Source organism: Camarhynchus parvulus, chromosome 11 (assembly GCF_901933205.1).
Source record: "Camarhynchus parvulus chromosome 11, STF_HiC, whole genome shotgun sequence".
NCBI lineage: Eukaryota > Metazoa > Chordata > Aves > Passeriformes > Thraupidae > Camarhynchus > Camarhynchus parvulus.
The window spans coordinates 6,330,666-6,357,717 of NC_044581.1; the positions used below are offsets into that span (position 1 = coordinate 6,330,666).

A 27,052-nucleotide genomic window follows, 5' to 3' on the forward strand; every position below is an offset into this window, starting at 1 on the left:
GAAGGAAGGGGCCAAAAAAGACCAAGCAGTCAGAGCTTGGACAGCTCTGCAAAATCTCAGTTTTACCTGCCCTATCAACATCACAGCAGCCAGTGCTGGGTGCCTTTGCTGCCCTTGCCAGAGCCCCCAGCAGGTACCTGCCCCAGCAGCCACCATGGCCCTGGGGTGTGGCTGAAAGGTGGTGGACCAGAGTTGTTTTGTAGGGACAGAAAGAGGGAATTTGTGTGTTGGAACACGAACTTCCTCATAAAAAAATTCTGTTCAAATTACTGTTCAGTTTCCCTCAAATGAAAAATGATGGGGAGAGTAGAGGAACCCTGAGCAGAGATCACAGCTTCTGTGATCTGTCTGCAATGGCTTCCTAGTGAGGACAGGTTGTGAAAATAAAACATCTAACTGAGGAGCTACCTTCAGGAAAAGCAAGTTTAACTGAGATGGTGAGAATAAAACAGAGTGTTTGTTTTGCTCCCAATAACAGTGAGGGATGAAGGTTGAGCAGGGTTTGCTCTGGCTGTGCTGCAGTGCTGTGTTTCCCAAGCAGGACCTGGAGACAGGACACCAAGGACCTTCTTGGGCTGTTCAGAAGACAGCCCAGTGAGCAGCTGGTGTTCCTGGGCAGCGTGCACCCCCGTGCTGGGCTCCTGCCAGCTGGAGAGCCCGGGCAGTGCCCGCAGCCAGCGGGATGATGGGCTGGATTGACCGGGTGGTGCCCCAGCCCCCGGTGCCCCACGTGGCAGAGGAGACCCCTGTGCAGCCAGCCAAGGTGAGCAGGGAGCCAGCCTGGGGGGTGATGGGGACACCATGAGCGTGGTGAGAGGCGCCTGGTGCCTCTGCATCCATCCCCAGCACTGCAGCATCCCCAGCAGGGAAGGGGGCTGGGATGCATTCCTGCTCTGAGCTGCTGGGAAGCAGCAGGAGGACAGGGAATCCCTGGGGTTTGCAGCCATCTTTGAACAGGGACAGTGTCCCCTGTGCCTCATTCTCTGACACCTCCTGCCTTTTGTCCTGAAGGCACCGACAGGAAAGGCTGCTGGCCCCACAGAGGCTGCTGAGCGGGCACGCACTGAGGGTAAGCCCCCCATGGCTCAGGCTGCACAGCAGTGCTCCTTGACCCTCCTGTCCACTCCTGCCTGGCCTCCTGGGGCTGCCAGAGTGGTGATAGGAGCTTGTCTTATTTTCCCCTGCTGCTATTGAACAAACAGAAAAGAAAGTGACCTTTGTGGCTTCTGAGGACTCGAGTTCTGTGTTTGACAGGTACGGCTCCTGCACCCTTTGTGCAGCAAGATTTGCTTGGGATTTTGTTCTTTGTTGGGGGCTGGATGCCTTGGGTGGCATTCCCAGCTTGACTCACACCTCTCCCTGGCAGTGTGGGGAGCAGTGTGCTCTCCTGGCTCTCCCATGGGCTGGAGAAGGTCATTCCCCAGCCAGCCCCAGCCCCAGGGCTGCAGGCGCTCGGGAAGAGCTTCGAGACAAGCATCGACATTGCTGATGAGGTAGGAGACAGATCTGGGAAATGGTTTGGTATGTTTGAGCTTCTGCCTCTTTTTACCTTTTCTTTTTTCCTTCTTATCACTCTCCTGGTGCTAAATGGGAACACTAAGCCTGCCCTGCATGGGTTTCTACCTTCATCCATCCCTGGGGAAGGGCAGGTTTCCCTTCCCACCCAGAGGGGTGATCCCTCTCTTGGGCTGTCGTGTTTTCAGACAATATGTTTGGCTTTTCAGACAGAGGTCCAGGTCATTGGGGACGAGGATGACGATGGTCTGGGTAAGGAGAGCTGCGAGTTTGTAGTTTGCAGCATCCTGGAACTCCCCATCCCACTCCCCAGCTGGTGACGCCGGCACTATTGTCCCCTTGCGCTGGCTGAAGGGGACACCTGAAGCTGCCAGCAGTGCGATTCCCCATGCTCACAGCAGCGCTCTCCTTGCAGAGATAACTCCCTTCGATGCCGAGGAGGACGTGTCCGAGGGGGAGCCGGAGAGCGCCCCGGAGCAGTGGTGGGTGCCCGGCCGGGATGGGGAATGCGGGAGGGCAGGAGGGAGCAGGATGAGCTTGGGGCATGCTGGAGGGCAGGAGGGAGCAGGATGAGCTCCCCGGAGCAGTGGAGGGTGCCCGGCCGGGATGGGAGATGCGGGAGGGCAGGAGGGAGCAGGACGAGCTCCCCGAGCGAGGCGCTCTCCCCGCAGGGCAGGACAACGGGTGCTCAGCTGGCTCTCACAGGGCTTCGAGAGGATTCTGCCGCAGCCAGAGGGGATGAAAAAGCCGGAGGTGAGCGCTGCCTAGCTCCGGAGGAGCGGGGGCTACCAGGCAGTGGAGAGTGGGGTGAGATCCCTGCCTTGATCCTCTGCACACCCCAGCTGAGACCCTGGGGAGGAAAACCCAAGGGAATTCTGCAGAGCAAAAAGAAACCTCTGGGTGCTGTCCCGGTGTTGCTCCACCGTGATGCAGGGAGGGACTGAGGGGCTGGAGCCAGCAGCGCTGGTGTCTGGGTTAACTGGTTGTTGTCAGGGCAGTGAGGCTGAAACCAGAGCGGGTGGTGTGTGGGGCTGAGCATGAGGGGATGAGCATGTGGGGATGAGCCTGAGGGGATGAGCATGTGGGACTGAGCGTGTGGGATGAGCATGAGGGGCTGAGCATGAGGGTCCTCTTGCGCTGGGGACATGTCCACCTGAGCTGGCCTGAGGCCGCGGGCAGTGCTCTGCCACATCCATCCGTCCCTCTGTCCCTCTGCAGACAGAGCTGAAGGAGAAGAGCGAAGGCACGGTGGAAGGTGAGCGATCCGATCCGATCCGATCCGTGACCCCGGCTGGGCTGGACTGGGCCGGGCTGGGCCAGGCTGGGCTGGGCCGGGCTGGGCCAGGCCACCTTCGTCTCCATGTCCACGATCCCCTCTGTGCCAGGAGGGATGGGGACACGGGTCCCAGGGGTGGGGACACGGGTCCTGCCATCCCAGCACAGCTCTCCACAGCCTGTGTCCCCATGTGCCCATGTCCTCACCCAGGCAGGCTGCCAGGGGAGCCCCCGAGGCCTGTCCCTCTGCGGGACAGCGCGACCCTTCCTGGCTTGCTCCACTTCCCAACAATTTACGACAGCTCCATTGCCAATCCTCCTTCTTTCCAATAAACCTGAGCAGGCACAGAAGGGACTAAAACCCAGGTGAAGTCGAAATCCAGCGCTCCGAGCGCTCCGAGCGCCGCGACGGCAGCGAAGGCAGCGGCGGCCCAGGGCCGGCCGGAGCCGGGGGCTGCCCTGAGCCCTCAGCCCGGGGCTGGGGATGGCACCAGGTAACCACGGGGGCACCTTCTGCCAGGCTCTGCTGGCCACAGGGATGGCTGATGCCGGAGAAAGGCTCTGGCTGCCTGTTCTAGCAGGGGTTTCTTGTCTGCAGGATGTTCAGCTGGTTTGTCCAGGGGCTGGAGAAGGTGATGCCACAGCCGGTGACCAGGGAGAAGCAGGACACACAGGTAGGCTGTCTGATGGACAGGGAAAGAGCACAGGAACACTACATCCCTGACGAGCAGGGCGTCCCCTGGCCTGCAGATGCCACTACATCAGTGCTGGGACCTGCTGTGGTTTGGGCTGTCACCCAGTTCTGCCAAGAGAACAAGTCCCCGTGACCTGCTTAGCTGATGAAGGCCAGTGTTTGGCTTCTAACAGCAGGAGATCTGTAGCATGTGTTTTCTTTACTGTTCCCTTGCCTTTCTGTGCAGCACTGGCTGGTGTCCAGGCTCTGGCATCTCATGCAGGTGTGGTCCCAGCTCTAAGGAGAAGCAGCTGCAGATTTACAGAGCTCTCCTTTCCTTCCCTGGCCCCCAGGCAAACTCCTGCTCTGTGCCATTGAGTGTGGGGATGCTCGTGCCCATGGCCAAACCATCCAACTTGCCACAAAAATGGGGTATTTAGGGTAAAAGGGCTACCTGTACTGAAAATGGGGCATTGAGGGTAAAAAATTAAGGGTTACTGAAAAGGAGCAGTGTCTCATGGTTCCCTTCTCTTGACAGGGAGTGGCCACAGCAACCTCAAGTCCTGTGGAGCAAAGTAAGTGATGGCTCCATTTCTCCATGATGGTTTGACTGCCAAGCTCGTTATTGGCTTGGCTTACTGGGAAGAGGGGTCACTGGCATCTTTATCCCCTGGTGTGCCCTGGGTGTCAGCTCAGGAGCCCCTGGAACCCCCCAGGGAAGCCAAGGGAGGTTGTTGACACTTGAGAAGTGGGAGCTGTTGCTGAGCTGTGTTGTGGGCTTGGTAAAACTCAGGCTGAGGGAGGCTCCAAGCGCAGCATCCCACACCCTCACGTCCTGGGGTTTGAGCTTAGTGCTGAAATCAAGGTCTGTCCTGAGCTGTGCTGGAGCTGGAGGGATTTGACCAAAGAATTACAAGGGAATTCAAACCTGCAGCTTTCTTTCTCTCCTTTGGTGTTTGCCAAGCCTGGTGTGAGATGTCTAGGAAGGTACCCCAGGAAAACAAAATGCTGGGGTTAGATGTCTTAGAATGGAATCTTCATGGTTGTGGAAAACCTGCAGGGTTCACACTGCTGTGTGCCCATGGAGGGCATCAAGCACCAGCTCTGCAGGCAGGGGGGGCTTGGCTCCCCACTGCAGCCACTTTGGGGGATGCTGGACAAGATGAAGAGCCACAGCTGCCCCTGTGGATGGTCTGGGCAGGGTTACACACCCCTGTGCAAGTGCTGTCCCTTGAAAGGAGTGGCTGGTTGGGCTGTGGGAGCTGCTGATGGGAGCAGGGACAGTTGAGGCACATGGAAGATGCACACCCCCAGGAATATGCTGGGAAGTTGCTCCTGCAGGCCAACAGCCCCTTGGCAGAACCTGAGAGAGGGAAATCCTGGGGGAAGGCATTTCTCCATGTGTTTGTACAAACTGGAGGCCTATGTGCTGCCATGGAGCTCGGGAAGAGGCAGAGCCAGGGATGCTGCTGTGTGTGCTGGGTTAACACAGCCTTGGTGCCCAGCTGGCTTTGGTGCCTTGAGGCATCTCCAGGTCACTTAACCTACCCAAGGAAGGTTCAAGCAAGAGATCTGCCCTGGCACCAGACTGCCAGCACGCTCATTAATGTTTTCCTTCTCCTTTTGTTTCAGGGGGCAGAGGGGCTTAGCGCCTCTGAAACAAACGGAAAACGAAGACCGTGGCAAACCAGCCCTTCCCACACCCAAAAGAGACCAGCCTGAGGAGAAAGCACAGCTGGGGAGGAAAAGCAAAGGGGAATCTGCAAATGATGTCCAGCTCCTTCCCAGCTGGGGCAGTGGGGACCCAAGGCTGGCACAGGGACCCAGCCCCAGGGATGTCCCACTTGGCTCCCTCTTTGCTCTGGGAATTGGAGCTGCTGGCTTTGCAGGATGGTGTCTATGAGATGGGAGCTATAATTTATAGGATGGTAGAAAAGCATCACGCAGGACACCTCAGAGGCAGAAAGCCTCTTGCTGGAGTCTCCCTGAACTCCTGGCCCTCTCAATGCCCCCACAACATCTGAATATTCACCCCAAAAGCCCCACTGAAACCTCCAGGCTTCTTTGAGTCAACTTCTGCCTCTGAGGTGTGATTTTATAAACCTCTTGAAGCTCTTGTCAGCTCCTTGTTGCTTTTCTTCCATAACTGAGTGTTTCCTCTCAGCAAGTGGAAAGGGCTCTGATTTGCAGCAGCAAATCAGGAGGGTGAGGTTAATCTCTAGGTGAATAGGTTGGAGTTAATGGTTAAACATATTTGCCCGGGCTCTTCTTCTGAAAGAACTTACCCCAAACTCTCCTTGACCCCAACTATGGCTGCTCCCTCCTGAAGCTCTCATTTCCATGGATGCAGCACTACCTGCAGCAGCAGGGATGTCCCAGCAGGGAGGGGATTCCAAGGGCTGTCCCCAGCCCAGAGGTTGCAGGCAGGCATGGCCAGGGCAGGCTCGCTGGGCTCAGGGAGCCCCTACACCCCAGGTTTTGGATACAGACCTTGGAGCAGCAGATTGGTTTGGGTTGTGAGTGACCTTGAATGTGATCTGGTCCAGCTTCCCTGTCCATTAGACAAGGTTGCTCCAGGCCCTGTCCAGCCTGGCCTTGAACACTTCCAGGATGGGGCAATCACAGGACGCTATTCCTTCCTTACGTCCAGTATGAATGTCCCTTGTCCTTACAGACCTTGGTAAAAAGCCTTTTTCCATATTTTGAATAAGCCTCCTGATGTATTGACAGGCCAGGCTGAGATCTCCCACTGTTGCGTGTCTTTAGGACCATCCAGGTAACTCTAACAATGAGTTAGGAGCCAGGAGATCCCTTGAGGTCCACCCCCTGTGTTTATAATGAATCTTGTTTGTACCAGGACACAGTTTTAGTGTTTACCACATTTTCATATCATCTATCCAAAAGCCATGGTGTGCTTTAAAAGCCATTTCCCTGATTGCTGTCCCATGTTTTAATTAAAGGAGATCCAGAGGGAATGGGCTAAAGGCATTGTGGACACCAGGGGGTGGGTAAATAAGCCACAGATATGACACTGCATGGGTTTCCTGCCTTTCTGTAGTTCAGTTTGCACATTTCCTATTAGCTTTGCTGTGGACATGTAAGTTTTGCCGTCAGGCAGACCTCAAAATAAACTGGTTTTCCAGTGAGCGGATGTGCTTCCTCCTCCTGTTTCTCTGGTGTGAGCCTGACCTGGCAGGATGGGTACCTCTGGGACATGGAGAGGGCTCCTCATGGGTCAGACTCCTCACTCTGCAGCTGCCTAAACTCAGTAACCTGCTGGGGGTTTTGCCCCAGAGATGCTGGGACGTGCTGTGGGATGTCCCTTGCCTGGGAGGGTGCTCAGAGCAGGCAAGACATGGTGCTCGAGTGCTGTGATGTGGGTGCAGGGTTGGGTCTTGCAGACCCAGCGCCCTTGGGCTGTGCTAGGACAGAAATTCATGAAGGGGAAAGGCTTTGGGCTCTTCCAGATTGCAAGGAGGGACAAAACATGGCCAGGGGATGGGCCAGGACACTGCTGGTGGAGGAGGCTGCGTGTGCAGGGCAGCCAGTGCTCATCCATGTGCAGAGGGTTGTGGCTTTCAGAGAATCACAGCATGCTTTGTGTTGGCAGGGCCCTTGAAGCTAAACCAGTTCCACCCCCCTTGCTGTGGGCAGGGACATTTCCACTAGACCAGGTTGCTCAAGGCCTTCGTGGGGTTTTGGCTGTGCTTGGCAGAAAATGGTGAATTTTCTTCTTCCTTCCGGCAAAGGAGCCCAAGGCACCTGTGCAGCTCAGCTCAGGGGTGATGCTGTTGAATCAGGGACAGAAAGAAAGACTCCAGTCCTCAGGTGGATCAGAAGGCCCCTTTAGTGAAAGTATTGGGTCTTTTTATAATGTGACTCACTAAGGTGATCCTTGATTGGTCTCAAAGTAGAAACATCTCACACTATTGGCATACTTTGAACAGCACACTGTGGAGGACCATAGCTATAAACAATGGTTACAGAAAGAGAGATAATTGTTTTCATTCTTTTCTTCTATGATTCCCAGGCTCAACCTGGGAGAAATTGTCTCTGTTCTTTCTTGGACTGAACTGAGAATCTCCACACAGGGGCAGCAGGGCTGCCCAGCTCTGGGCAGGCTGAGAGCTGCTTCAGCACTGCCCCAATGAGCAAACCTGGAAGACCAAGAAGGTCTTCCAAGGAAGGTCTTCCTGGAAACCAAGAAGGAGCAAACCTAGGACCTGCCTTGGCTCTGGAGAACCTGCTGCTGTCCCTGTCCCTTCATCACCTCCCTCTCCCCATTCCTGTTTCAGTTCATGCAGCCCCTGGGGAGCAGGAGGAAACCCATCTCATCCTGGAAGAGATGGAGGATGGCCAGATGAATGAAGAGATGAGAGCCTGGGCTCACGAGGCTGAGCTGCAGGCAGATGCTCATTCCCTTCCCACCATACAGGAGGAGCCTCAGGAAGAAGAATCCAGGTAGGGGAAGGGAGGTGCTGTTGATGGGCAGGTCTGTGTGCTCTCCAGCCACCAGTGTGGTGGCCATGGCATGGGACAAGCCTGTCCCTGGGCATCCATCCTTGCAAACGCTGCTGGTGGAGCTGGCAGCCAAGGTGTGTTTCCAAAAAGGGGACATCCTCCAGCAGGATCCAAAAGGTGCTTGGTCAAATGTCTTTTTCTCCTGGTGTCTCAGTTTTGGTGAGGGCAGGCAGTGCAGGGCCATGGGAGCAATGCTCTCAGAGCCCTGCAGAGGACAGGTGAGGGAGGCTCTGCTTGGGCTCCTGTGAGTAGAATTTGGCCCCAGGGCAAGAGGCTTTGGACCTTGTTCCAGCAGTGGTGCATGCAGCTGGAATGCCATTCAGAAATGGAAATTGTCTGTGTATAATTCACCCTTGCTTCTGCCATAGAAACCCCTGCTGGGGTCTGCCCAAGCTCTGTGTTCCGAGCTAGGGGGCTTCAACTCATGAGCTTCTCCTTTCCAGAATCTGTTTGTGCTCCCCAAACACTGCCAAGGGAGGTGAGGAAAAGGAGGAGGAGAAGAAAGAGGAAGAGGAAGAGAGGAAGAAAGAGGAAGAGGAAAGGAAGAAAGAAGAAGAGGAGGAGAGGAAAAAAGAGGAAGAGGAGATGAAGCAAGAGGAGGAGGAGAGCAAAGAAGAGGAGATGAAGCAAGAGGAGGAGGATAGGAAAGAGGAGGAAGAAGAGAGGAAGAAAGAGGAAGAGGACAGGAAAAATGAGGAAGAGGAGAGAAAGCAAGAGGAGGAGGAGATAAAGCAAGAGGAGGAGGAGGAGAGGAAAAAAGAGGAAGAGGAGAGGAAGAAAGAGGAAGAGGACAGGAAAAATGAGGAAGAGGAGAGGAAGAAAGAGGAAGAGGACAGGAAAAATGAGGAAGAGGAGAGAAAGCAAGAGGAGGAGGAGAAGAAGCAAGAGGAGGAAGACTGGAAAAAAGAGGAAGAGGAGAGGAAGAAAGAGAAGGAGGAGAACAGGGAAAATGAGAAAGAGGAGAGGAAGATTGAGGAGGACAGGAAGAAAGAGAAAGAGGAGAGGAAAGAGGAGGTGAAGAAGAAAGAGGAGAAGAGGAAGAAGGAGGAGGTGAAGAAGAAAGAGGAGAAGAGGAAGAAAGAGAAGGAGAGGAAAAAAGAGAAGGAGGAGAAGAAGAAAGAGGAAAAGAAGAAAGAGGAAGATAAGAAAGAGGAGGAGCAGGAGGAGAGTGCAGAGTGAGTGGCTCCTGTTGCCTTTAGGGCTTTGTTGGAAATGAGCAGCTTTTGTTTCAAGTGCGTTCACCAGCTGGAGAGGCTGAAACACCCACGGCAGAGCAGAGCTCCCCCCCTGCAGGCTGGGCAGGGATGGGTGTGCTGTGCTGGGCAGGGATGGATGTGCTGGGCACGGATGGCATGCAGGAGGGATGGCATGTGAGAGGGATGGCAGGAGGGATGGCATGTGAGAGGGATGGCAGGAGGGATAGCATGCAGGAGGAATGGCAGGCAGGAAGGATGACAGGCAGGAAGGATGACAGGCAGGAGGGATGGCATGAGGAGGGGATGGCATGCAGGAGGGATGCTTTGGCCAACCGGCTGCCCCGGGGCTCGCTGCTGACGCGGCACCTGGTGACAGGAGCGTCTCCTGGTGACTCGGGCTCCGTCTCCATCGCGCCCGCCCGTAGCAACCGCAGCCCCTGCAGGAGGCGGGAGCAGCCAGCTCCGGAGATGGGCCGTGCTGTTTAAACCATGCCCATTAATTCAGGGCACCTGGGATTATTTTGAGTGTTACAGAGCTGAATGTAAAGACAGGATTATGTGTTGATGCTGCTTCATACAAGTAGGTATAATTTTACATTTTTTCCTGTTGTAGAAAATAGCTGAGTTCTTGTGGAAGGTGGTGACTTTGATCTGGATGCTATTGGGAAACATCTTTCTGCTCAGATTAGTAGCTTGCTCTGATTTCACATGAGATAAACATTTAGGGATTTATTACCTAGCACTACAATATTATTCTGTGTTAATTCCTCTAAAGTAGCCAGATTTTCAGGAAGAAGCTGAAAACACATGATTACTCACTGTCAAACCCATATGTTTGTATTTCATAAAAATCTGTTCCTGGAGCTTCATTATAGAAACTTGAGCTTCATTTATGGGGTGAATGAGATGCTACTCCATCCTTCAATGTGTTTGTTTATTGGGACAAGAGAGAGAGACCAACAGGTTTTCTAGTTTAGCATGGAAAGATTTGTGACCACATTTGAAGGGAGCACAATTTTAAATATGAAGGGAGGAAATTATTAAAAATAACAAACCAAATATTTTCATGCATTTAGCTGTCTTTAAATTCTCATTATCCCAAATCCTTGCTTTGCATTTCTTGCCAGGAAAGAGCAAATCAAGAGGTAAATGCACAGAGCAACATTTGAGGTGCTTTTATTTCAGTTATGAAGTTATATTAAAGCAACAAAATCAGTCTTGAGAGCCTCTTTATCAGAATGATGGAGCTGAGGCCTGTGCTTACTCAGGAAGGAAAATGAGAATTACGTGTCCTGGTGGTGTCTTGCACAGCCAAACGTGGGATTTGAATAGTGCTCGTGGGAAAGCCTTGCCTGGAAATTAGATTTTGGCTTTTTATTTGTCCCATTTTAATTATATGAGAAATTATGCACAGGAGGAGAAACATTCTGCCTGGATCTTTCTGCCTCTGCAGCTTTTGCTCGTGCCCATGCCATGCCCTGATTTATTTATCACCTCTTACCTGGTCTCCCAGGCAGTATTTTTTCTCTCCCTTCCAGACCCCTGCTGCAGCCTCCTTGTCCCCCTGCTGATGAGGGTGTGGATGAAGCCTGCCTTGCCCAGGAGGCCCCCAGGGCTGAGCAGCTGGAGGAAGTTGAGATAAGTAATCTGCAAGGTGCCCCTGTGCAGGTACAGCACCCTCCCTGCTTGGCTCCCTGCACTGAGATCCTGCTCTGCCCTGGGGCTCAGAGCTTCCCTGAGGGGATGCAGTGCCCTGGGAGGGGCACAGGCCATGCTGCCCACCAGGGTGTCCCCATCTCTGAAGCTGGGCCAGCTGTGGGTGGAGGGGAGGCTCCTCTCACCCTCCAGAGTGGGCACTGAACAAGCTGAGAGTCTGAGCAGGAGGGACATGGGGCAGCCAGTCAACTGCAAAGGCTGCTCTTTCACTGACAGGAAGGGCTTTTTCTCCTTAAAATGGCTTTTTTTTTTTCATTTTGAAGGTGGAAGAGGAGCCAGCTGAAGCTGCTGAAACAGATGCTGAAGGTACAAGGGGTAGCAGTGTGATGCCAGACTGGGATGGAGTGAGGCAGGGATGGGGGGAGAATCCAGCTTCTCCTCTCCTGCTGGCAGAGAGCAGGGAGCTGACTTCTCTGCAGCCTGCAGGGCCAGTCAGGGCTGTTCACAGGGTAAAACATCCTGTGGGCACAGCACAATGGCAATATTGGCATTGTCTGGAGCTAGCTCTGCATGCACAATGCTTAGTCCTGTTGATTCAGCAATCCCTGATGTGAAATAAGAGATTCTCCTTCATCTGGAGGATGAACAGGGATAAAAAGTATTTTCTCTACCACTTTTCTCCCTTTGGGAAATAACCAGTGGCATAAAACACATTTTAATATAATGTTTTAGGGAGCAATGGTTGGTAATGAAAATTAGGTGGTGAGTTCCCATTGCAGCCTGACTGAGCAGAGGCACATCCTGGCAGAACTCCACTGGTATCAGGAAGCTGCTCAGGGAATGGCTTGCCCTCCCCCCTGAGATTCTCTGCATGCAGCCCTTGCAGAGGGGCAATGATGCTGGAAAATGCTGATTTGTCAGGAACTGTAGTGATAGGACAAGGAGTAATGGGTACAAATTGTAAGAGGGGGAATTTAAGTTAAATTATTAGGAAGAAATCCTTCCCAGTGAGGGTGGTGAGATACTGGAACATGTTGCCCAGGGAGGTTGTGGATGCCCCAACCCTGGCAGCACTCAAGGCGAGGCTGGGTAAGGCCTTGACCAACCTGGAGCAGCAGAAGATGTCCCTGCTCATGGGCCACGACCTTTAATGTCCCTTCCACCCCTTAACCTTCCATGACTCCATGAAAAACACGTGCTGGGATTCCCACCACTGCCCGCAGCCCTGTGAGCAGCAGCAACAGCCCCAAACCCGGGTCAGCCCCACATCCCTGCAGTGCCACATCCCTCCCTTCTCACAGCACTCTGTTCTGTTGCAGCTGCAGATGCCTTGTCCCTTGCTTGAAGCTCCCAGCAGCTGCTAGCAGCATGGCCAGGCGGGCCCAGGACGTCGAGCTCTTCCAGCTGGTGCATGACAAGCCCTGGGCTGGCAGGGCCCCCTCCCCTGCTGGCCACGGGGCTCTAGAGCAGCTGCCCAATGTCCCCAGTGTCCCCAGCTGCCGAGCCCCTGCTGCCACCCCTGTCCTTGCCACCAGCAAGCCAAAGGCTGGAGTTGTCAACCCCAATTTTTGCACTGAGGAGCAATCCCCACTAGGTATTAGAGATGTTGGCTTTGATGCCTTGTGTAGCTAGAGGGGTGCAGGGGGGGTTCCTGGAGTAGTTGCTTTCTTTGTTGCTTTCTGGGGAGGGGGAAGAATTAAAAAAAATAAAAGCACGCTTCATGTTGCAGCACAGAGGCTGGGGAACAAAACCCACGTGTTTGTCTGCTTCTGCCTCATCACTATGTGCCTTTTTAGCCAAGCCTAGAGAGTGTCTGCAAATGCTGTGTGTTTAGAGCTGCTCAGAAAAGCTCTCCTGAAGGAGCTGCAGGTAGAGGGTGCAATATCACCACACACAGTTTTCTCTCCAGCGTTTGTGCAGCTGCTCATGCTAACAGGAGAGGAAGGTGCAGGTTTGCTGCTCATGGCTTTCTGCCTTTTCTGCAGCTTTGCTTTGCTTTGTTTTTCACCAGCAAGCCAAATTCTGCTGCTTTTCCTTACATGCAACAGGATTTTAACTTTGCCACCCAAACAGGCCTTTTCTCAGGCATTTAATCCAGCCACACTGTGATCCACTGCTTCACATCAGTGTGAAGCAGGAGGAGGTGCTTGGGGTCTCTGAGATGTGTGAAAAGAAGAAATTCTGCAGGAATTAATTTTATTTTATTGAATAGCTAAGAAAGACATGACACTTCACAGCCAAGTGACTGTGGGGTCTGACCAAGGTAGCCCCAGTGCCATTTCTCCTTTGGACAACTGGCATCTTTCTTTACCCACCACAAACATCCAACCTTCCTGCTTCTGGCCTTGCCTGTGGCAGGAAGCAGTTATTACCTCTGCAGAAGAAAGAAGCCATAAATGCTTATTGAAAAAGTGCCTTATTCTGCATGAAAAGCAAACACTGTGTGGTTCAGGGCTGTCACAGTCCATGTGTTTACATTCAGAAGAACCAGGAGAATCTCTACACCCTGGGAGGCAGGTTTGCTCCGGGAAATCCTGGGTTCCTGCACGGCACCTGCAGCTGGGAATCCTAATTTCCATGGTTTTCCAAACCACAGGAGCCCAACACTCAGATGGAGTAGCTGCAATCACTGCAAGCTGGGCAAGCAGAAGGGCAGCAGATGGCAGTCCTTAGACTGTTAAAAAACTGGGCAAAAAAAAAAAAAAAAAAAATAAAGAAGTGCTCCAAATGCTTAGGAGAAAGGAGAGCCAGGCAAGAAGGGAAGGGAGGGAGGAGAGTCCTTCCCACACTCTGCAGGGCTCTGGGGTCTGGGGAGCCATCCTGGCTGCAGGGGACCTGTGCCCCCCTCACCTGCCATTATTGTCCTTCCCCACGGAGCAGGTCATCCCCCCACCGTGGAGATCAAGGATGTGGACAGCCCAGAGCGTGCTGTGGAGATCCACGGCACCTATGGAGAGCTGCCTGCTGCCGGCGCTCCCAACCTGCTGGCCGTGCCCGGCGCTGCATCCCCCAGGTACAGCAAACCCCAAGTACAGCCCTGCTGGGCACAGCATCCCCCAGGTACAGCAAACCCCAGGTACAGCAAACCCCAGGCACAGCTCTGCTGGGCACAGAATCCCCCAGGTACAGCTCTGCTGGGCACAGCATCCCCCAGGTACAACATCCCCCAGACACAGCTCTGCTCAGGCACAGCATCCCCCAGGCACAGCATCCCCCAGGTGCAGCAAACCCCAGGTACAGCATCCCCCAGGCACAGCTCTGCCCAGGGCTGCATCCCCCAGGTAAGGCTCTGCCCAGTGGTCCCCGCTCCCCCCGGCGCTGCCAGCACAGGAACATTTCTTATCCACGTTTATCCATGTGGAGATGCTCATTCCCTGCACATTTGGACAGTGCTGTGTGTGCAGCAGGTGTCACCCCAGTGCACAGCAGAGGAGATGGCCAAAGTCTTGCCTCTTGTTTGCATTTTTTAATTACATTCTGATTAAAGATTTTATGGTCAGGGACAGCCCTGTCTGTGTGTCCTCCTGGAGATGGGCTTGATCCCCAGGCCAAGGGCAAATCCCATTTGTCTCTGTTCCCAAATTCAGAGCACAGAGGGTCTAGGTGCTGGGTATGAGTTTGCATCTTAAAAATAATCAATTTTCTTCTTGTGTTTTTGCTACAAGGGCTTGCAGCATGTCCCCCCTGGGTTTGAACTTTCAGAGGAGTGGTGGAAACTCCATCCTGCAAAGTGTTCAAGGCCAGGTGGGATGGGGCTTGGAGCTACCTGGCCTAGTTGGAAGGTGTCCCTTCCTGAGCTAAATGGTCTTTTAAGGTCCCTTCCCACCCCGATCATTCACTGATTCTATGCTTAGAGAGAGGGAGGATTGAAACTGAGTTTTAAATTTAGGCTGGAGGAAGCTGATGGATTTTTTTCTGTGGTGGCACCAGGTTTTTTTGAGGCTCGCTTTTGCAGAGGATTCAAAATGAAAGCTAAAGTGGGATTTTTTTCTGTGCTGTAAACCAGGTGCTGTAGTCATTCTCACTTAATAGTTTGGATCTTTTTGGTTTTTGGTCCTGGAGGAGCAAAAAAAAAAAAAAGGCAAAAATGTCCACAATCCTGTTGAACAGCTATTTATATTGGGATAGCAGAGCCCAAGGCTTCATGTAAAATACCTGCAGTGAAAATACTGACAGCATTAAACATATTTGCAGTTACACATGTGAGCATATAAACTCTTCTGCTGGGTCTCAGGGAGTGTCTCAAAACAACACTGGGTATTTTTAAAAGCAAGGAGCTCCCGTTCTGCTTCATAAAGAAATAAAAATTAATTATTGTGAGCCAGAAGGAAAATGCTCATGTCCTGCTGGTGTTTCCAGAGGAAGAAGACATAACTCTGCACTGACCAGTCACCCAGCATCTCTAAATCCCTTCCACTGGCCACAGCCTGGAGTTATTTCCTACATGGCTCTGGCAGGGCCCGTTTCTTGGGAAATGAAGGCTCATCAGTCTTGTTCCCCTGCTCTACCTCCCAGCAGGACACACCTGGGAGCCAGAGAGGCTGGAGGTGATGGGCTCACAGCATTTGAATCCCATTTGACTCCCATTTCTTTGGGAGATTTGTGCTGGCAGGATGACCTCCCTCAGCATCCTCCTCCTCCTGCTCCACACACAGCACTGAGCATTCTGTGCCATGGCCAGTGGGACCAGCACTTGTGGTGGCTGGAGACAATTTCCTCATCACAGCTGGAGTTCTGGGCTTGGCTGCAGGTTTGCAAACCAGTCTAGATTTTTGCTGGGACTGCTATCTTCATATTCAGCTTCCCTTCTGACACGTTTCGTGCCCACGTGTAAGGAAGTCACCTGAGAAACCCATCTGTGCCAAAGGGAGCCCCAGCTGAGCTAGGACACAAGCTCTGGGTGTTCTGGCATTGCACTTTCCTTGCCCCTTGAAGTGCAGTGATGTGGAGCTGTGGCACTGGGGGCCAGCACAGGATGATGCCTGCTCTCTGTGCATCTTGCCAGGTACCCCAAGTGAGTTACAAAATGGGCCAGGTGGCTGCATGTCCATGGGGCCAAGGGCTGGCTGGTGCTCAGGGAGGAGCAGGGCTTCAGCAGGAAAGGAGCAGGGGGTTCACTGTCAACTACCCCAGGCAATGTCACAAAAATTAGGGGAAACTGACCCTAGCAGGAGAAGGGGGAATGGAAAACACGCCACACCTGGGAGGAGGGGAGGAGGGAGAGGAGCCAAGCCAAGCCTTGGTGTCTGTGTTTGTGCCTGCAGGAGGCAGCGACTGCTCCCAGAGGATGCTCTGGACAAGGGGCTGGTGAGCCAATCCCCCAGCCAAGGGCTGGGCTGGGACCAGGAGCAGAAGGAAAGGTGAGAAATGGGCCCAGGGGCTCCAGATCAGCCAGGGGTTCACATCCCGGGCTTGGGTGGAAATAGCAAACATCCCAAATATCCTTTGGGATACCAAAGGGAGAGGGAGCCATGCCACTTTGTGTTCTTCTCACTACACAATACCCCAATGAACACAGGTAGATCCTAATTCAGATGCTGTAGGTTAAAGAATGGGAACAATAACTGGGTCCTGGGGCTGGGAGCAACCTGGTGTAGTGCAAGGTGTCCCTGCCCATGGCAGAGAGGTTGGAATGAGATGAGCTTTAAGGTCCCTTCTAACCCAAACCATTCCAGGTTTCTGTGACCCCGTGGACGTGCCCTGCCCTTTCCTCTCCCTTCTAACCCAAACCACTCCAGGTTTCTATGACCCCAATAGCCTGTCCTGGCCTTTCCTACCTCCATGCAATGCCCTCTGGTGTCCCCCAGCCTCCCTGAGCGCATCGGCTCGGCCTCGAGCCTGAGCAGTGCCATCATCAACACCCGGCTCCAGGAGCTGGTGAGGCTCTTCAAAGAGAGGACTGAGAAGGTGAAGGAGAAGCTGATTGACTCTGATGTCACCTCAGATGATGAGAGCCCCGTGGCATGTGAGTCCAGGTGGGGCTGGGAGTGTTTCCCTGGTGGGTCCCCATATATGCTGTGTTTTCTGGGAGGCAGCTGTTTTATTAACAGTTTAAAGACCTTAAGAAAAACTGCAGTAAGAAGATTTTTTCTTCCCTTTGAAATAACTGTGTGGCCTCTCCCAGCTCCCAGCAAGCCAGCACCTGCAGCAGCAGCAGTGCCTGCCCCAGGAGGGCAGCTGGAGGGGGACAAACCCTTGGGGGATGACCACTACTGTGAGATGCTGTGCTGCACGTTCAAGCGCCGGCCCTGGCTGGAGCGCCTGAAGAGTTACCAGTTCCCCAGCAGCATTGACCCCCTGACCAGTGAGTGATGGAGCACAGCCTGTGCTGGGGACACGCTGGTGGGACTGGGGGAGAGAGGGTGATGAGAGCAGGGAGGAAAACTGAGCAAGAAGCATCTTAGTTTTTTCACTAAAGCTCAGACTTTTAAATTGCTCTGCAAGGCACAGGCTTTCCTAAAGACTTCCAGCTGTGCGTGTCAGCAGCAGGACTGGGCATGCTGCTTTCCCTGTGGTGTGGATACCCCCTCAAAAAGTTAAAATCACAGAAAAAGATTCTGTGTGGCCACCCCACAGAAGCCCAGCTCTTTCCTTAATCTCTCATATTCCTCAGTCCTTTGGAAGCCTCTGGGCTCAGGCAGGCAGCCACCAGCTCAGCATGTCTGGAGGGGAAAAACAAAAACAGGAAAGTTGCAGTTGTGGGAGCAGAGCAAAGGCAAATATAACTGAACGAGCAAAGTTAGAAGAAGCTTTCTGCTAAAACGTGGTGTGTTCTGTGACCAGGGGTGTTCACTCTGTGCTGGAGATCAAACACTGTCACCAAGAGACTTCCTGCAGGTTTTCCTTTGCGCTGAGGGCAGGTCAGGGGATGGAAACCCCTCTGTGAGGAGGATTCCCCCAGAGGAGGGATGTGTTTCCAGCTGATGGTGGTGCTGTTCCCTGTGTGCAGATCTGATGTACGTGCTGTGGCTGTTCTTCGTGGTCATGGCCTGGAACTGGAACTGCTGGCTGATCCCTGTCCGCTGGGCCTTCCCCTACCAGACCCCAGCCAACATCCACTACTGGCTGCTGGTGGATTACCTCTGTGACCTCATTTACCTGCTGGACATCCTCATCTTCCAGACCCGGCTGCAGTTTGTGCAGGGGGGAGACATCATTGTGAGTGGCAGGGCACTGCATCCAGCTCTGGGCACCAGCTGGGCACTCCCACCCCATCGCCCTGAGCGTGCTGCTGGGCTCTGCACTGAGCCCTCTCACCATGGCCATGGCCATCAGGTGCTGCTGGGCTCTGCACTGAGCCCTCTCACCATGGCCATGGCCATCAGGGCTCTGTCCACTCCCAGAGACCATGAGCATCTCTCCTGACACTGACTGGACAAGCCAGCAGTGTTTTTGTCTGCCAAACACACCGTTTTCCCCTATAAAATTAGTTCCATCCTCTCCAGTGCTGTGTGGCATTCCTGTTTCTGGGCAGGGATGCCTGCAAGGTGCTGCTCCAGGGGGTGGCTCTGCCCATGGTGAGGGGCTCACTGACTGGCCCTGGCACAGCCTGTGGTGCCAACCTTGGGCATGGGTGTAACACACTCTGGGGTTCATGTTCAGGAGCACACTAGGCAGGATGTGTTAGCAATTGCAATCTGAACACACAGATCACATGCATGAGATAAGGGAAGCCCTTGATTTCATTTCCATATTCAATTAAACAAACTGAAAAATCACACCTTGAGGGTGCAGCCTTCCCGTGCCCATGCAGATGCTCAGACAGGCAGTTTCCCCTGCAAATGCTGATTTTGTGGTGCTGGCTCTGTGATGTGCTTTTCCTGGGATGCAAAATCAACACAGGATGTCCCAAGGTAGGATGAGAATGTGGCATACAGCCAGGACTTCTCTGCTTGCTCTTCTCCCCTTTCCAGGCACAAAGGGAGCATCTTCCCTGCTGTGGTGCAGAGGAGAAAAGCCAGGCATGACCACACTGGCACTAGCTTTCCTTTCTCTAAGCAATAATCAATATTCCTCTCTCTTTCTCTCCTTCCTGTTCCCCCCAGACTGACAAAAAGGCCATGAAAGAGAACTACCTGCGGTCGCAGCGCTTCAAGGTTTGTCAGCATTGCCTTCATTCATCTGAATCTCTCACCTGCCCTGTGGGTTCAGCCCCGCCCCAGGGCTCCTGCAGCTCCCCACAGAGGTGTCTCCCTGTGTGCATTACAGATGGACGTGCTGTGCCTGCTGCCCCTGGATTTCTTCTACTTCAAAGTGGGTGTGAACCCCCTGCTGCGCTTCCCTCGCTGTCTGAAGGTGAGCCAGGGCTCACAGAAGCAGAGCAGCAGCTGCACAGGGCACAGAGGGGTCCTCTGCTGCCTGGGGTGAGCTGTGGCTGCTCACACCCATAGATGATGACAGGAGGATTATAAAATGGAGGGGAGTTTTGTCCCAAAGGCTTTGCAGGGCTGCTGGTCACGCGCTTCATTTCAATCCTAAACCACTCACGTTTGACTAGAAGGGCGCTGAAGGATGGAGACAAATCTGCCTGTGGCAGCCCACGCTGCAGAGGGGCTGCAGGAGGGAAGTGAGGGGGGTTTTATGGGGAGGGGATTCTCCCAGGGGAGCCTGGAACATGCAGCTCTCCTTCTCCTCCCAGTACATGGCCTTCTTCGAGTTCAACAACCGCCTGGAGGCCATCCTGACCAAGGCATACATCTACAGGTGAGGGCCACGGGTGGGAATTGCTGTTTGCCACTGGGGGGGAAGGTTCCCTTCATTCTGCACTTGTTCTGGGCCCCTGATTTCTTTCCCTGCTGTGCCTGGGCTGGCTGCCATGGACTTTGGCTGATGTGGTGGGACATGAGGCTCCCAAAGCCTGCATGGGTAGGATCACCTCTCCCCAACCCACAGGGACAGGGGTGCTGGCAGTGAAGGAGATAAACTGCCTTTCCTGGCACTTCTGGAGCTGCAGGAGGCAGCAGCAGGGCTGGGGTGCTCTGTCACCTGTATGGTCACCACTTCAAGGCTCCCACTGACACCAGGGAGAGCCTGACACCTTTCCCAGGCAGACCTCATCTCCCTTCCTGCTCTCTCCTGGGTTTTTCTACAGAGTGATTCGCACCACTGCCTACTTGCTGTACAGCCTGCATGTGAACTCCTGCCTCTACTACTGGGCCTCAGCCTACGAAGGACTGGGCTCCACCACCTGGGTCTATGATGGGGAAGGAAACAGGTACAGGCCAGGGCTGGGGGTCTCACACAGCACAGCCTGCTGGAACTGGAGCAACAAGGGAGGTGTTGGGATGCACTGGATTCATAAAAAACCCTGAAGCAAAGGGCTGGGAGTGCCAGGAGATGATGTGGAGCCAGGGAAAATGGCAAGGACAGCAGGGATGGGACGTGCAGTAACACACAGTGCTGCAAGATGAGGCTGCAGCTGGGCAGAGCGGGAAAGCAGCTGCAGGTTGAAGGGGCTGAAGAAGTGGGATCCTGGTGCTGGGAAGCAAAGGAATGCTCCCTGGCCAACCAGGAGACATTTGAAGCATGAGTCCTGCTTCTGTCTGTGTTGACTGTTGCCAGGCTGGGATGGAGGAGTGACCCTGTGTGTCCCTGTGCCCTGTGCCAGGCCCCTCAGGCCAGCCAGGTGTGAGATGGGGACAGTGGCCAGCCCTTCCCCTCACCATGGCAATACCTGTGTTAAATGTGCCCTGTGCAGTCAGTGATTGATGCCACAGGCAGAGTCCTTGGCTCACAAGCTGAATGCCCACACCTGTGTTAATGTGGAATCAAAACACTCAAGACCAGGGAATCATGAATTCACTTGGCTTCTCTTCAATCCAATTCCAACAATTTGCTCACAAAAACGTTTTTCGCATGATGATTTCTAAAAGTGTAAATGTGGCTGAAAATCTGTTGCTGGTTTATGGCAGAGGAGCAGAAACCAGGAGTAACCAGAGCTGAGCCTCCCAGGTGGAGGCTCCTGGAGGGACCATTGGTTCCCCTGCTCCTGTAGCATCTCCAGAAGCACCTGCAGGTGTGGGGGGGGGGTCTGAACCCCTTCAGTTTTTCCTTTTGCCATCCATAATTACTCTCAGCAGGCTCTGGCCTGTAAATCTGTGCTGAGGGGTGAAACAGAAATACCTTCAGAGCTGCCTCCTCTTCTCCTCTCCTCCTCTCCTCCCAGCTACATCCGCTGTTACTACTGGGCAGTGAAAACCCTCATCACCATCGGGGGCCTGCCAGACCCCAAGACCCTGTTTGAGATCGTCTTCCAGCTGCTGAACTACTTCACAGGGGTCTTTGCTTTCTCTGTCATGATAGGGCAGGTGAGTTGGAATCAGGGGGGATTTACAGCCTCAGCTGGGGGTGGTTTTGGTGGGTTTGACCCACAGGTTTGCTTCTCTGGGTTTGTTTTCCCCATGGGAAGACCTGCTCAGCATTGGTGCAAGAAAAAGAGGATGTGGCAGATGCTGTTAGGGCTTGGCTTACATCCTTAACCTGCTCATGGATAAGTGACAACAACTTAAAGTTGTCCTCCACCTCTTCCTTTCAGATGAGAGACGTGGTTGGTGCTGCTACTGCAGGACAAACGTACTATCGGAGCTGCATGGACAGCACCATTAAATACATGAACTTCTACAGGATCCCCAGAGCAGTGCAGAACAGGGTGAAGACCTGGTACGAGTACACATGGCACTCCCAAGGCATGCTAGGTGAGATCCAGCCACTCCAAGGGTGAATGCTTGAATCTCATGTTTTATTTCATGTTTTATCTCATGTGGTTGCTCTGCAGAGCTGAAATGATACTGTCAAACTGCACTACAGTTTGGGGGTGGAGGGTGCCTTATTTTGCTCTTCAGTCTAGGGGCCTGTTTGCCCACCTATAGAGTTTACAGACTGCCACTGGGTCGCAGCACTTTGGTGACTTGGCATCACTCACAGCACACTGAGTCCAGTGTCCCAGGTGCCCTGGAGAGAGGACAGTGACTGTCCATCATGGCCAGAGTGTGTCCAGCAGCAAAGCCACCAGCTCACCCCACAGTGAGCCATCAGGCAGGAGCAGAACCTCTGTGCCCACCCTCCTGGATAAGAAAAATGCTGACTTGGGCTTGGTGATCTCTTTCTGAGAGCCATCAGGGCAGGGATAATGCAAAGGGTGATTTTCCATCACACTTCAGATTTAGACCTGCAGGTTGCTGGGTGGGCAGAAGCTGAGGGAGACCCTTCTGTGTGAGCTGGCTCCTGCCCTCAGCCACAATGTAAGCTGCTTCCCCACTGCCTCATGAAGGACACAGCCCCAAATCAAGTGCTGGAAGCAGCCACTTTTCTGCCTTGTCTCACAGATGAGTCAGAGCTGCTGGTGCAGCTGCCAGACAAGATGAGGCTGGACATCGCCATCGACGTGAACTACAACATCGTGAGCAAAGTGGCCCTTTTCCAGGTACCCTCTGCAGCACAGCCCTGCCTGGCACGGCCTGCCATGCCAGCACACACTGAGGCTGGCATGTTGTGGCTCTGTTTGGGCTCAGGGCTGTGACAGACAGATGATCTTTGACATGCTGAAGCGGCTCAGATCAGTGGTGTACCTGCCCAACGACTACGTGTGCAAGAAGGTAAGGGGATGCTTGGGAGTCACAGCCAGGCTGTGCAGGGCACAGGGAGGGCCAGGCCTGGCCCATCACCCTGCTGAGCCACCTCACAGGGAGGGAATTTGGAGCAAAAACACCCTCAGTGGCAGCTGGCCTTGTGCAAAGCAGCTCTGAACAGCAGGGGAGCAGGGGAAAGCTTGTTGGGTGTGGGGGTGTTCACAGGGGTCCCAGGGAGAGGGGAGAGATGAGGATCTGACTCCATGTTTCAGAAGGCTTGATTTATTATTTTATGGTATATATTATATTAAAACTATACTAAAAGAATAGAAGAAAGGATTTCATCAGAAGGCTAGCAAGCAAGAAGGAGAATGATAACAAAAGCTGTGTCTGACTGAGAGTCCGAGACAGCTGGACTGTGATTGGCCATTAATTAGGAACATCCAACATGGACCAATCACAGATCCACCTGTTGCATTCCACAGCAGCAGATAATAATTGTTTACATTTTGTTCCTGAGGCCTCTCAGCTTCTCAGGAATAAAAATCCTAAGGAAAGGATTTTTCATAAAGCATCATGGCTACGGCTGGGGTCTTGGGGATGCTGAGATGAGAATGCTCAGGAGTGAGCACCATCAAGACATTTTGGGAGCTTGAAGAGGTCATGGGGATTCCGAGCAGGCTGCTGCTTAGGGCACCCATGAGGTGTCCCTGTTTCTGGGCACCCCAGCAGCTCCCCCTTCCCTGCAGGGGGAGATAGGCCGGGAGATGTACATCATCCAGGCGGGACAGGTGCAGGTGCTGGGGGGACCCGACGGCAAATCCGTGCTGGTGACTCTGAAAGCTGGATCTGTCTTTGGGGAAATCAGGTGAGAGAAGCACTGTCAGGGAGCTGGGGAAATAGAGCCTGTGGGTGAGCAGGGTGGGAAGTGGAGGGATCAGCAACATCCCAATTAATCTTTGTGACTGGGAGCCGTGAATGCTGGGCAGAGGCTGAGACACAAATCACAGCTTTCCTGCTGTTTCTGTCATCGTGTTGTCTTCTGCCTGGGGAGCTGGTGATGGTAAACAGGGGAATATGGATGGAGGAATGGGAAAATTGATCAGAAAAGGTGTTTCACAAATACAGTCTCACAGCCCTTCCACGGGAATGAAAAGCCCTGCACCAGTTGGTAACATAGCAATACTGGTGCCTCCCCACAGCCCAGCAGACACCAGACGTGTAAAACACAATATTTAACCCTTCAAACCCACAAATAATATTTTACACAGTACTCCATGCAGGGTCTCCCCTTATCATTCTTTAAAAACAGCACGATAAATCCCATCAGGAGTGAAAATTAAACTCTGAGTCCCTTGAAAGAGAGAGGTGCAGACGTGTAAAGGAGATTTGCAGTTCTGAGCCTGCCAACAGAGGTGTTGATGTCTCGCATTGTCTCTCCCAGCCTGCTGGCAGCAGGAGGGGGAAATCGCCGCACAGCAAACGTCGTGGCCCACGGCTTCGCCAACCTTTTTATTTTGGAGAAGAAAGACTTGAACGAGATTTTGGTGCATTACCCGGAGTCTCAGAAGCTGCTGCGCAAGAAAGCCAAGTGCGTGCTGGGCTGCTGCTTTCAGGGGTGTGAAACCAGCAGAGCAGGGGCTTCGCGGTCTCGGGGGGGTTTCTCTCTGTGTGAAGCCCTGGGGATGCTCCTGTGCGGAGCCCCCGCTCCCGGAGCGGCTGCGGCCGCCGTCCCTCGGCAGAGGGCACCCGGGCCCCGGCGCTGAGCGGAGCCTCCGCCTGCCGAAATCCGCCTCTCGCGGCGGCTGGAGCTGGGCAAGGAGCGTGGCCAAAGCGCCTTCGCTTAAAAACCTGTGTAAAGATTCCCTCTGGTTTTTAGCATCGCGTAGATTTGTTGTCCACAGTGGGTGGAGCTGGGCAAGGAGCATGGCCAAAGCGCCTTCGCTTAAAAATCCATGTGAACATTCGGTTTAGCTTTTAGCATCGCTTGGATTTGTTGTTCTGTCCTCCCTAAGACACACAAAGCTCCTTGTGCTTTTAACACCTGGATTCTCTGCATTATAAAATCCAGCTAACAGAATATTCCCGCACTGACATCACCTCTCCCTTTCCGTGCTGCAGGAAAATGCTGAGAAGCAACAACAAACCCAAAGATGAGAAGGGAGGCCCCGGAGATGCGCTGGTCATCCCCCCGAAAGCTGAGACCCCAAAGCTGTTCAGGGCTGCCCTGGCGGCCACGGGGAGGATGGGGGGCAAGGGGCCCCTGGGGCGGCTCCGCTGGAGGCTGCAGGAGCTGCAGGAGCTGCAGGCGATGCAGGAGGCGCAGGCGATGCAGGAGGCGCAGGTCAGCACGGGGAGCACAGAGATCCGGCTTTGCTTCCTTAGGGTGCCAAAGTGCTCTCCCCACCAGCTCTGGACCTTAAAAGCCCAAGCTCAGGATGCTGGGGTCTGTCAAAGCGTGGGCAGGCAGGAAGGGGTGACCCAGCATCTTGCACAGGTCTTTGGTGAAATGCCAGTGTCCCACGTTTTGCTATACAAAAGAGAAATACATTAAATTTTTGCCTACCTGTGCTAAGCCTGAGTCCAGTTTCTAGCTAGGCTATAGCCACAGGTGAATGAATGTCTCTTCTATCCTGCAGAGACAGGATGATTAATCATAATTACTAATTATGATTAATAATTAATCAATGTATGAATCCATTAATCAATGTCCTGGCACCCACACCCCAGCTGATGTCCCAAATCTTTCCCCAGGTAAGCAGGACAGAGGTGCCCACAGCAGGCAATGCCATCCTGCCACCTCTGCAGGAACCCCTTTGCTTTTTGCCATGAGCAGCTGAAAAGGAAAATGGCCCTGTGCTTTTTTCCTCCCTTTTTTATTTCCAACTGTCTCAGCTAAACTTGTAAGGAAAGTTTTGTCTCCGTGCAGCCCCTGCTGTTGTTATTCTCAGCATGGAACAAGGCACACTTATCACATCTGGAGGGGAGGAAGGAGCTGCTAGGGAGTGCAGTGACCTTGAGGCTGGGTAAACACCAGGCTGGTGCCAAGCATGGCTGCATTGCTGCAGCCCTCCAGAGGCTTGAGAGGCTTCAGACCGTGTGGTGTTTAACATTAACCCATAACCAGCTAACAGCAGCAGTGAGCAGTGGCACTGAGGGCTCTGAATGAGGGAAAACAAGCCCAGTGCTGAAGGGCGAATGAACTGGAACTGACCCCACTGGGGGGTGAGCAGGACCTGCAGGACAGGGCAGGCTGGGGCTGCTCCCTCACAGCAGCTCTAGCGCCAGGTTTGGCCAAGATGAGCCCCTCCAGAAGCTTCAGGAGCAAACCAAGAGTTGGTGCAGAGATGGGAGAGCTCTGCTGTGCTCCTCTCTCTGTGCTTCTCAAGACAATCAGGATAGAATCCAGCAGCCCCTCTGGCATCAAGCTGGCATCCCAGTGCAGAGATGCTGTGCTGGAACCACAGAACTCCTGTCCAGCTTTGCCATGTCAGGGGTAGTGGGCAAGGATCTGCTCAGGTTGTTTTTGCCTCTTTTTTAAACTTTTTATTGCAGGGTTCCAGCGTCAGCCCAACCCCACCGAAATCACCAGTGCACCAGAGATCTCCTGTCACATCCCGCAGAGCACAAACCCGCCTGGGAGAAGAAATATCCTCAGAATCTCCTGATCATTCAGTCACCATTCGTGTGATTTCCACAGCAAAAGAAGATGAGGAAATCCTTGCTGCTGAGATTTCAGAGAAAGATGAAAAAAAAGAAGAGCAATGAAACAGCAGCAGGGCCCAGGGCAGGCGTAGGAGTCAGGCGAATGCCTGGGCCAGCAGATTTTTGTTGTTAATGATTTCCATGAGTGGCTGTAGGTTTTGCTACGTGCTGTGGGTAGGATCTGCCTCTCTCTTCTGCCCAGACCCTCAATCACTGCTGATAAAACCCTCTGCCATCTGACCCAGAACCATGTAAGGTTTCTCCACTCTGCAGATCTATTGAGCACCTTTATGAATTCCCCACTAAATCTCAGGTCAGCCCTCTTGCTTTGAAATCTGGCCTTGTGGAGGGAGAGCTATGGAAAAATTGCTTTTTATGGCTCTGGATGGTTAATGAGTGGTCAGACAAAGCATGAAGAATTATTCACCTCTGACAGCTGAGTCACCACTTGGCTAGAAACAGCCAAGGGAAAAAAACAACGAGGTTTCTCTGTCGGGCTCAAGGTTGACAGCAGCAGTGGGGAGTGATTCATCTGGAAAGGATGTGGGCTATGCTCACAGGCCAAGCTTGATTTGCTCTCAAACCAAGCTGTCATGAGAATGCCAAGCTGTGTCCCCAAGTGCCCAGACTGCAAGATGCCTGAGGGCCCCCTCGAGGTGCCAAGACCACCTTGGCTTTGCCACCGGGAAGAATTCTTGCTGGGAAGGTGGTGGGCTCTCCATGACTGGGGGCTCTTATGGGGAGATTTGATGAGCATCTTTCAAGGATAGAGAAGCACAATCCTGGATGAGATGTTCCTGGAGTTCTTCTCCAGCCTTGGGATTTTTCTGTGCTGCCACTGCTGGGAGGGATAAACAGAGAACAGGAAGGGAGAACTGAGCTGGTTCCCAGCTGGGAGGGGAAAGAGAAGTGCAGTGAGTGCTCTCCTGTCCCAGACAGTGTTT

At 53.4% G+C, this 27,052-nt stretch overlaps 1 protein-coding gene across 1 annotated transcript; it reads left to right on the top strand.

The window, feature by feature from the left end:
* Positions 1-682: 682 nt before the first annotated feature.
* CNGB1 (cyclic nucleotide gated channel subunit beta 1) lies at positions 683-26,171 on the top strand. Its single transcript, XM_030956350.1, has 34 exons — positions 683-763; positions 1,012-1,061; positions 1,183-1,254; positions 1,367-1,493; positions 1,725-1,767; positions 1,931-1,997; positions 2,187-2,268; positions 2,734-2,770; positions 3,134-3,284; positions 3,389-3,464; positions 4,002-4,038; positions 7,759-7,924; positions 8,139-8,202; positions 9,092-9,159; positions 10,719-10,848; positions 11,160-11,202; positions 13,717-13,849; positions 15,842-15,850; positions 16,101-16,196; positions 16,644-16,801; positions 16,961-17,140; positions 17,786-17,994; positions 18,882-18,932; positions 19,045-19,131; positions 19,475-19,539; positions 19,928-20,050; positions 21,002-21,143; positions 21,371-21,530; positions 22,161-22,258; positions 22,347-22,430; positions 23,153-23,271; positions 23,848-23,994; positions 24,525-24,729; positions 25,959-26,171. The coding sequence occupies exons 1-34, from the start codon at positions 683-685 to the stop codon at positions 26,169-26,171; spliced, it is 3,573 nt and encodes a 1,190-aa protein (XP_030812210.1).
* The last annotated feature ends 881 nt before the right edge of the window (positions 26,172-27,052 follow it).

What these genes read in the sequence shown, in the direction of transcription:
- CNGB1 (XM_030956350.1), top strand. Translation starts at nt 683, where the DNA reads ATGATGGGCTGGATTGACCGGGTGGTGCCCCAGCCCCCGGTGCCCCAC. An exon ending in CGAGGATGACGATGGTCTGG is followed by an intron (nt 1,768 to 1,930) that starts GTAAGGAGAGCT and finishes CTCTCCTTGCAG; the next exon opens with AGATAACTCCCTTCGATGCC. An exon ending in ACGACTACGTGTGCAAGAAG is followed by an intron (nt 22,431 to 23,152) that starts GTAAGGGGATGC and finishes CCTTCCCTGCAG; the next exon opens with GGGGAGATAGGCCGGGAGAT.